The sequence below is a fragment of the Musca autumnalis genome, unplaced genomic scaffold (assembly GCF_047663935.1).
Source record: "Musca autumnalis isolate F117 unplaced genomic scaffold, ASM4766393v1 scaffold_1, whole genome shotgun sequence".
Lineage (NCBI taxonomy): Eukaryota > Metazoa > Arthropoda > Insecta > Diptera > Muscidae > Musca > Musca autumnalis.
This window is the reverse complement of record NW_027411644.1, coordinates 251,972,773-251,983,341: the sequence shown is the minus strand read 5'-3', so window position 1 is coordinate 251,983,341 and position 10,569 is coordinate 251,972,773. Positions and strand designations below refer to the sequence as shown.

Sequence of the window (10,569 nt, the reverse complement as noted above, 5' to 3'; positions counted from 1 at the left end):
TTTTGAGGACTTGAAAAAATCCAAAAAAAAAGGATTGAAAAAAATGTAATCTCCAGCACATTTGATGTATATAATGTGTATAAATTTTTATGTAAAAGTAATTAAAATACCTTTAAATAAAACTTCCATTTCGAAAAAAATATTTTATCGCTTAAATGTTCAGTTATTTGGCTTTTAAAAAGTCAGTACCTTACTGACGTTTTTTTTAATCTTTAAGACATCATACTAAAATGTCAACTGTAATAACCCTACGACCACTAACCGTATCTCCAATTACAAAACAAAATTGGAAAATTCCTATAGATATAACGCCTTGCTACAGTTTTGAGTTTTTATTTAAATAAATAACTTATTTTAAATATTAGCTATTATAATTAGTTTACATCTACACTTAGAAAAATTACTAATTTATTTCCCCTTCAATGTTGCAGCTACATTTGCTGCTTGCTGGGCAACGCCAATAACTTGAATTGTAGCATCACGGGTATGCTGTCCAACACGTTCCTATTAATTAAAATAAAACAATAAAAATTTTGTTATAAAATACGATCTTATCCAAATTACTATGTTCGAAATTATTATTCCAAATGTTTTTTCTTTTTTTCACTTACAATTTTCTTGCCAATCTTTTTCAGCCATCCCGCTTCACTGCAACCAACAAAGACTGTCAAAACTATGGCCACAAAGACAAACAATTTATTGAAGTTCATTATTGTTAAGTTGTTTTTAAACAAAATATGGGTGAGTGTATAAGCTTTATTGTGTTGCTCTAAGTTCTACAATGAACTGACGAAGAATTCAACGTAAACCCAAGCTTTTATACTGAACATTCACAGCTAGAGTAAGAACAATGCCAGTTTTGAGACGGTTTCTTTTGTATTGAATAAGGAAACAACACAAAATGCGGGGAATCACTTTGGGAGGAATAATCACTAAGCGGGATATGGGTATGCGTATTTCCCCCACAATGATGCTCGCAATCAAGGGCTTCAATGATGTGTGTGAGAAGAAAGGTTATACTACATCTGATTAAGTTAACCTTGGCAGTGATGTTTGGGTTAATGATTCTAGCAAATGACAGTGGGAACTCCCTCTTAGAAAAGAATTTTTGTTTTTTTTAAGTTTAAAAAATCAAAGCAAAGATTTACAGTAACGTGAAATAGAGAAATCGTGAAATCTCTCTGTAGTTTGTAAAGAAAACTGCACAAGGTTTGTGAAGGAAATGTTTTCGAAACAAGAAAATCAAAAAGGGTTTACCATACTCCACATTGTGGTAAGGGCTTTTACACCTTTTTATACCTTAAAGCAGTATATGGGAAGGGTATTATAAGTTGGTTTTGGCTCAAAATCTTGTAACATATCGAAATAATGGTGGTAGACGCATAATTATATATACCAAAACAAGTGAGCAAAGACTATAGTCAGGGCGGGGCCGACTATGTGATGCCCTACACCACTACCCCTGTGCATAAGCATCTCACTGGTAAACATTAATTAATATTTGACCACTTCCGATAAACTACTTGGTACTTATTAAAAGCTTTGCTGATCTTCTGGATTAGGATTTTAGATGAAGCATTTACAGAAGCAAAGCTATCCGCCATGGAAATAAGATTCCACAAATTGGAATTTGGGGTACCTGAGCATCTTTTTCTATAACTCCAGTGTTTGATCAGTTTTGGTAACCCAATTAGCATCAATTTTAAGCTCAGAATATCTTCAGTGGTTGAAATATCCCTACTACAAGCGGAGATAATCGCATTAGAATAAAACGTTGAATTTTCTCTACATAACATCACCGAAGATCACCAAAATCAATAGGCTTCTTCCTACTTGGTACCCCCACCAACACCCAACATTTCCTGACTATCCGATCTAAATAGCGACATGTAGAATGATTACAAAGAAAAAAATAAAAATGCTATGCTGTTGCTATATCTACTTGGTTTGACCCCCTGCGCCAAGCTACTTTACATTATTGTAAAGGTCAGATTTTCTACTTTCAGGCTTTGGGTGTGCAAGGTTGTCTGTTCATACTTCTTCGGCACGGATCCCCGTGCACCCACCCCCTATCGTACGTCCCTGGTTAGAACTAAATCCTTTATTTTGGACGGGGCACAGGGTGCTCACGTTCTAATCGATGAGTACGCGTTCTTCTTGCCATATGGCAGTTTTCACCTCATATAGGGCGAGCGGTATACACTCAATACCATCTTCTGGGATCGAATCTTTGGTATCTTCGTCGTCTTCGTTAGTATTGGATACCAACAGTTTGAAAAACAGTTGTTTCCATATCCCGATCACACTATATGTATATGTACCCATCTTACTTTTCTCGTCTCCTCAGGAGGATGTACCTGTACCAAAGCCATCAGTTTGATGGTTCAATCTTTGGTAGAATTTTCGGACTTCATTCTGTAGATTAATTACCACGCGTTCTAAATAAATAAAGCAACAAAATTTTGGATTTTCGGAAATGTTGAAGTGTGTGTCACCTCTAAATAGCGTACCGTCGCTATCGATAATGATATCGTTTTCGAATGTTTGTCGATAGTTTTGAAGATATTTTCTTCGAGAATGAATTGAAAACGATTCATTCGTCGGCAGGAAAATCATCGATTTCGAATATCCTTAATAATTGGTCTGTTTCAGAACTGCAAGAATCTACGAATTTTTACTATTTTTTCGATAACATAAAGGAAAATTTGTTATCGTAGTAAACATGTGTAGATTGTGCAGGTTTTGAAACGGGTATATTATTATTAGCGAATATCGTTAATAATATTTTTATACTCTCATCATTCCAAAGTGATATATTTTTGATAGCAATGATATGGTGGGTACGCATATGTTGTGTTTATCAATAGTTATTGTTTATATTATACGTAGCATTTATATCGAAATCAAGGGCGTAGCCAGGATCAAATTTAGGGGGGGCAACACTTTTTTTTTGGTGATGAGTATAGTTTTTACATACAAAATTTTAAAACCTTTATTTAGGTACTTACCTAATGAAACACAAGTAAAAACGTACACCATGAAATATTCTGAATTCCATACTAGAGTAATTAGGTTTCTTTGGTTTAGGGAAGTAACATTGACCACAATTTTAGGTGAATTTTCTGGACCCCTGCGTAAACCAATTACCTATCACCTAAGCAAATCCGGTCAGCTAAAATTTTGTACAATACTTGAAATTGGGCGGTATCGTTGTTTAAGGGCTATACCAAAACGTGGACCTATGTCCACAATTATACTAGGTATACTAAATCATTGACATATAGTCTAAAAATTTTTAGTAAGCAATGTTCTGATTCTTGTATGCTAGCTAATTTAGAATGTGTCTGTAGGGTTTTTTGGTGCTTTTGGTCCGTGACGAATCCTCAAACTACTCTTTTCCCAAATTTTGAATGGGAGGTACGCGAAGGACGGGATTGATTTGTCCATTTTCCAACTTGATACATGACTGGATGAAATAATACGGCAAATTTTGGACCAAATCGATTGCTCCTTTCGAGAGTTATCGTTCTCACCATTTTAGAGAATATATATCACGGTGGGTCTTAACTAACTTTAAATGAAAGGTACTTACACCTGGGAAGTTTTTACGGATTTTGAAACTACAATGTTCATAGATGAGAAAAGTAAAAAAAAATCGCCAGAGGTTCAAAGTTCACAATTTTAGGTTTATCTTAGGTATTCAGGATTTTGTTTGGATGCGGCAAATCCTATCGAAATGGGACTAAAGCAAATTTTATAGAGGACTGCTACAAAATTTTCTTTAGTGCCATTTCTATAGGACTGCTTCCAAGCAAAATCCTGAAGACCTAAGATAAACCTAAAATTGTGAACTTTGACCGCGATTTATTTAAAGGGATTTTTTTTTTGGTTGTTGTTTAAGGGCTATACCAAAACGTGGACCTATGTCCACAATTATACTAGGTATACTAAATCATTGACATATAGTCTAAAAATTTTTAGTAAGCAATGTTCTGATTCTTGTATGCTAGCTAATTTAGAATGTGTCTGTAGGGTTTTTTGGTGCTTTTGGTCCGTGACGAATCCTCAAACTACTCTTTTCCCAAATTTTGAATGGGAGGTACGCGAAGGACGGGATTGATTTGTCCATTTTCCAACTTGATACATGACTGGATGAAATAATACGGCAAATTTTGGACCACATCGATTGCTCCTTTCGAGAGTTATCGTTCTCACCATTTTAGAGAATATATATCACGGTGGGTCTTAACTAACTTTAAATGAAAGGTACTTACACCTGGGAAGTTTTTACGGATTTTGAAACTACAATGTTCATAGATGAGAAAAATAAAAAACAAAAAAAAAATCGCCAGAGGGTCAAAGTTCACAATTTTAGGTTTATCTTAGGTATTCAGGATTTTTTTTGGATGCGGCAAATCCTATCGAAATGGGACTAAAGCAAATTTTATAGAGGACTGCTACAACATTTTCTTTAGTGCCATTTCTATAGGACTGCTTCCAAGCAAAATCCTGAAAACCTAAGATAAACCTAAAATTGTGAACTTTGACCGCGATTTATTTAAAGGGATTTTTTTTTTTTGGTTTTTGGATTTTTCTCATCTATGAACATTGCAGTTTTAGAATCCGCAAAAACTTCCAAGGTGTAAGCGGTTTTCATTCAAAGTTAGTTAAAGGGGCACCGTACTTGACATTGTTTTATATGGAGGTAATACAAGCAGTGCATTACCCAAATTTGAATTTCTATATCTCAAAAATCATAAAAACGTTAAGGTCAATCTTGTAGAGAAATTTTACTGCTACGCATTTTCTTTAGTCCGTTTACGATAGGACTTACGGTTTCCAAGCATAAAACCTAAAAAAACCTAAAAATGTAAACTTTGACCTCGATTTATTTGAAAATTCCTCTGGCGTTTTTTTTTTTTTGTTTTATTTTTCTCGTCATGAACATTGTAGTTTCAAAATCCGCAAAAACTTCCCAGGTGTAAGTAACTTTCATTTAAAATCAGTTTAATCGCTCCGTGAGATGATTTCAGTTATTTTCAAGATATTATCAACATCTATATTTGCTTTAATTTTGAATTTACGATTAAGTTATTTGGAAATTTAGGGCGTTAATTTGTTGAAATTTGGCATTCTAAGTTCAAGGTGGTCAAAAAATATATCCACCGAATTATAGACAATAGCCCCTTCAAAATTGCGAACATAAGTCCACGTTTTGGTATGGCAATTTATACCCTCAGACTTTAGGCTAACGAGATTGTATACAAAATGTGCCTTATCGACATGACTATTTTAGACCCCAATTAAGTTTGGACGAAATCTATTTCAGAAAATTTGGAGTCGTTTTAGCCACGTACATCCGTCTGGCTGGCTGGAAGCACAATAACTCTCGAACGGATGAACCGATTTAGTCCAAAATTTGACCTTCGTAATATTTTGTCCAAACTTAGTTTAACTTCGAAGATAAACCATATCGGTCCACTCCTTCAGCTAACTCCCCCATACACGTTAAAAACTTTTCGCTAAAATGACTCGCACCACATAGATTGTCCAAACATACTTTTACAATTTCACCTATGCGTTCATGAATAAAACCGTTTTCAGTTATTAAACCAAAATATCTATTTAAAAGTGGCACAACACATTTTGACATCACAAATAATTAAGAGGTGAACCGATATGGTCCTCTTCGAACATAAACTAAGTTTCGACCGATATAATAAAACTTTTATACCAAATTATAAAGCTCTATCTTAAAAATTTAAAGCTGTATCTTGGTTTCGACAGACAGAATTTTATCCTGATCCTGAAAATATGTATACATTATAGGGTTGCAAATAAAGATTTCAAGGCGTTACAAATGGAAAAACAAACTTAATATGCCCTCCATACTATGGTGGCGGGTATAAAAATTGCATATCCCATCTATTTTTCAACCGAATTCATTAGTTTTTCCAATTTTCGAAAGCTTACTTACAAATAATAAATTATATATTATAAAAGAAGAAATAAATGATACTGTTTGGTATCTTCTAAGCAGCCTTGAGCACGAGGAATAGCATTTTCCTGTTTTTAATGCGTTTTTTACACTTCAACCACTATAACCTATCCATTTGTTAACCGCTTTTAAAAAAATATAGCTTATTCGAAAGATATTAGTCGCCCATTTGCTGATAAAAAAAAAATAGTACATCAGGACACCTGCAATTTTTTTTCCAACTTTTGTATCACATTATAATTTTCCAAAACTTTTTGAAGGCTATAAGGGGGGGGGGGGGGGAGGCAGCTGCGGGTTAAATGGACCAGAAAAGTTTTGTGTGCAAATTGGTAAGGTTTTTAGTGAAATGACTATATCTGTATTCCTGGAAACTATGTTAAGCCCATGTAAGTTATATTTAGAAGAGGAACGCTTGACCTTTCCATTGATGCTAATTATGTTGATATTCGTGGTCAAATAACTAAGTTACAGTCTAGTATATACAGGGATCCCTCAGTTTTAATTGTGTGTAGTGTAATCTGTATCACGCTAGAAGTCGCAGTTATAGTTCAATACTGACAAATGTGTGCACGAGGTAATAGTTTTGGTCAAGGATAGTATTTAGCGTGAAAAATTTACGATAACTGCTATGGAAAAAATCCAAATTTAATTTTTAATCAGTACTTTAAAATCTGGGGACATATTCGGACAACTTACGAAAACAAAACTTGAAAACCCACTCTTGACCTCTCACTTGATGCTAATTATATCAATGTAGCAGTTAGGTAAAGAAATATCCCAAAACAATAAACAATTGCTGGAGGGATTTCTAAGAATAATTTTAAACGTTTAGAAAATTTTTAGTGCTACAACATTTTCTTTAGTCCCATAGAACTTGCGGTTTGAAAACCCCCCTTAATACATGTCTTTTTTTTTTGAAAAAAAAAAAAGTTTATTAATCCGCACAGGCTGAGGGTATATCTCTGTCGATTATTAAAATCATGATAGAAGAATTCTAAGTTTTTTTAATTGATGCAAATTACGATACTGAAGTTTTTATGCTGCCTTTTATATCTTTCATTGATCGAATCGAATAAAGTCAAAAGCTATTTCTAAATGCATTTGTTATGTTTTCTTTCTTAATAGATTTTTTAATTTTTTTGAAGAAATATGTATGTATATGTAGCCAAAATGGTCCATCTGTCCATTAAGATATAATGAAAATAATATATAACGTGTCGCAATCATACATAATAATAATATAATTGTTCCACAAACATCCCAGGCGGGACAGGGGAGACTTCTCTCATATCAATGAGTGCACCCCGATTCATATTAGCTCAATGATATGGGACCTACTGTTTATCGCCGAGTCCGAACGGCGTGTCTAAGACACCACTTGTAGAGAAGTTGTACAAGGCTGAAATACTCAGAAAATGTCGCCAACATTACTGAGGGGTATTTTGCCACCGTTGAAAAGTGTTTGATGTTGACTGGCCGGGGAATCGAACCCACGACCTTTAGCGTACAAGGCGGATGTGCATACCATTGCACCACGGTGGCAATCATACATACATATGTATATTCCCACAACATCCCCGAAGGAACAAGGGAGACTTCGCAATCATATAAATAAATTCCGCGGAAAACTAGTGTCCAGGGGAAGTGATGTAGGGTATCACATGGCCTCGTCCGCCTATAGCCCTTTTTTAATTGTTTTTTTTTTTAATAACAAAAGATTTCCAAGGTTAAAATGTTTCTCGAAAAAAATTTTCGTTTGAAATGATATCGTTTTCGAATTTTTGGCGAACAAAAGAAACACATTTGCCAAAGCTTCGAGAAGTGATAGCCGTTTTCGAAGGTTGTGACTAACATTCGAAAAATATCACCAACTGTTATGGTGGGTAGTAACCCAGCAAACCAATCGTACCGACATCTTAACGAAATCGGAACAAAATTCGGACGATACGTCCGATGTCGGATCCGAAATCGTAACGATATCTTAACGAAAGTTGTATGAAGTGGTTGACATAATTTCGGAACGAAATGTCGTAGCTACATCGCACAGAGGGGAAACTTGTGTTAAAAGTTGATCAAAAGCCCTAGAAAGCTCATTTATAGTCGGATTGAAATAAAATTTTGCACAAAGCATATCTTCTGTACAAGGATTAATCCTATAGAAAATAATGAAAATCGGTCCAGATTTGGATGCAGCTTCCATATATATTCCCATCTGATATGAGATAAAAATGCACCAAAATCACTGAAATTTGACACATGCAACCTGAACTAGCCTAAAAAAAACATTGAGCCAATTTTCAAACAAATCGGTACAGATGTATATGTAGTCCCATATACATATATTTCATTCCAAATTTTATTTTTTGAAACTTACTTAAATTAAATTTTTCTCAATTCACATGAGAAAAGCCGTCAATGTTTCTGAATAATGCAAACATATTTGATAGGTGTTGGTTTTGTCTGATAAATAAGAGTCCCGGTTATAAGGCGGAACAAAATTTAATGTGAGTAAACCTTGCAATTCCACATAAAAATATTTAATATTTTAGTTGAGAAAAATTAGATTTTTTCGGAATGGCGCAAATATGCGCAATTTTTTATGATTGAATCTGATATTTAAGACTCAGACGCATAAAACATTAGAAGAAACTATAGTCGGGAAACGACGGGGAAATAGACTTTTTCGCTATTGAAATTGTTGTAATCTTAAAAATTATCATAAAAAATTTTCATAAAGAGGATATGTATCACCATTATCAAAGAGCAAAAATGTAAAATCAACCTGAAAATTTTAAATGCTAATCTTGTTCGGAGACTGTACAAAAACAATAAATCTTGAAAAATATAAATTTTAGCGAAAATAACGTCATTTTAATGTTCACCTAATTTCTTAGTTTTCGAAAATTTACTTTTTGTTTTCAGTATGTCTGAGTTCGATCGACTGCTGCATTGGATTAATTTATCTTGCAAAGTCGAGGATGGTTATAGCAAATGTAGAAAGGAGTCTGGTTGCCGTTTATCAACATTTTTTCATAAAAAAACGATTTTCATATTTTGAGTTTTGAGCAACTTTAGGCCTACGTTTCCCCTCTGTGCATCGTATCGATTTCGATCCGATTTCGTAACGAAATCTGAAGAAAATCCTTGGCAAATTCGGAAAGGAAATTTCTTTCCGACATTCGTTCCGAAATCGGAACAAAATCTAAACTAATTCCGCTCCGAAAAATCGTTTAGAAATCGGAACGAAATCTGAACGACGTTGCTTCCGAAATTGTTCAGACATGTCCGATATCCGACATTTGGTTTGCTGGGAAGTCACACACCCACACATAATAATCCATATTTGTATCTTCATAAGTGTGTTTTTGCTGTTCATAGTTTTTGGTCTACAACATCCAACAACCACATGATATCGTCTACTATAGTCGCAGTTAGTAAAACAAATTTGGCAAACACTGGGTCATTAAGACGGCTGGCTGAACCACGCGTGTTGTACTTTGTCTTTTCTAAAGTACTTCCCCGACTTAAACAAAAGAACACGCACCCGACACATCTGTTTCTTTGTTTACGTCATGAGAAATTGTGCTTTCTTCAATAAACATGGAACAACAAGCCATATCGAAAACACACCGATTTTTCATTCATAAGTTTGGTTCGGGAGTCGACTGTTCTGAATGAAAAAAAATATATTCGATAGAGCAAATTATTGAATGACTCATATCGGAATATTGAAGAACAGTGTATTAAATTAATAAATACAGAGTCGTCGTTTCGTTTTTGGATCAATTAATTAAAATGTTCGTGTTTTAATGCTTTTTGTTGTGTAATTTCTGTGGCATAATAGAATTTCAAGTGCAGTTTTATGAAGGCTATGTCCAAGCGTTTATAATTTCAAAATTTGATATATGTATAATATGGCTAGAATATTCAGGATACCAACAACCACACACATTTTTCACTATGAGCAGGTACATCGAAAGGATAATGTGACTCTAATCCAGTTTTTTTCTGCAAGGTTTTCTTATGCTAGGGAAGAGCAACTGCCAAATTTTTCTTTTCACATTGAATGAAATTTATCAATTTACACTAAATATGGTCAAATATTGTTTATAGTATCCCACTGCGTGTAGTTATGAAAAATATACACGTTTCTTGTTTAATAAGTGGGTATAAAAGCAGGTCAAATTGGAAATTTTATTTTTCTCAATTTTTAAGATGTTCATTAAAAGATTATAATATCCAAAATAAGCAACGGTTTTTGAATATTTTTTTGTTATTGTAATGAAAGGTATGTGAACCGAATTTAAAATGTTTAGCGTCGTGAATGAAGTGCGCGTTTTTTAATACACTAATACCTCGATTTGCGTTAATGATAGGTTCCGAAGGACTTCAACGCAATGCGAAATAACGCAAATCGAAACACAAGTTTCCACATGTTACGAATAACTTTTTCACGAAATTCAAAGCCAAAAAATATTAGTTTTAAATATCGCAAATGGAATTAATAGCGGAAATCAAAATAAAATCTATTATTTTTTTGTTAACGCAAATCGAGGTATTGTTGTAATTGA

At 34.0% G+C, this 10,569-nt stretch overlaps 1 protein-coding gene across 1 annotated transcript; it reads right to left on the bottom strand.

The window, feature by feature from the left end:
- Positions 1-317: 317 nt before the first annotated feature.
- Positions 318-822, bottom strand: LOC141391194 (sarcotoxin-1B-like). Its single transcript, XM_073964104.1, has 2 exons — positions 612-822; positions 318-504 (listed from the first exon to the last, which is right to left on the bottom strand). The coding sequence occupies exons 1-2, from the start codon at positions 708-710 to the stop codon at positions 409-411; spliced, it is 195 nt and encodes a 64-aa protein (XP_073820205.1). The 5' UTR covers positions 711-822; the 3' UTR covers positions 318-408.
- Between the last annotated feature and the right edge of the window lie 9,747 nt (positions 823-10,569).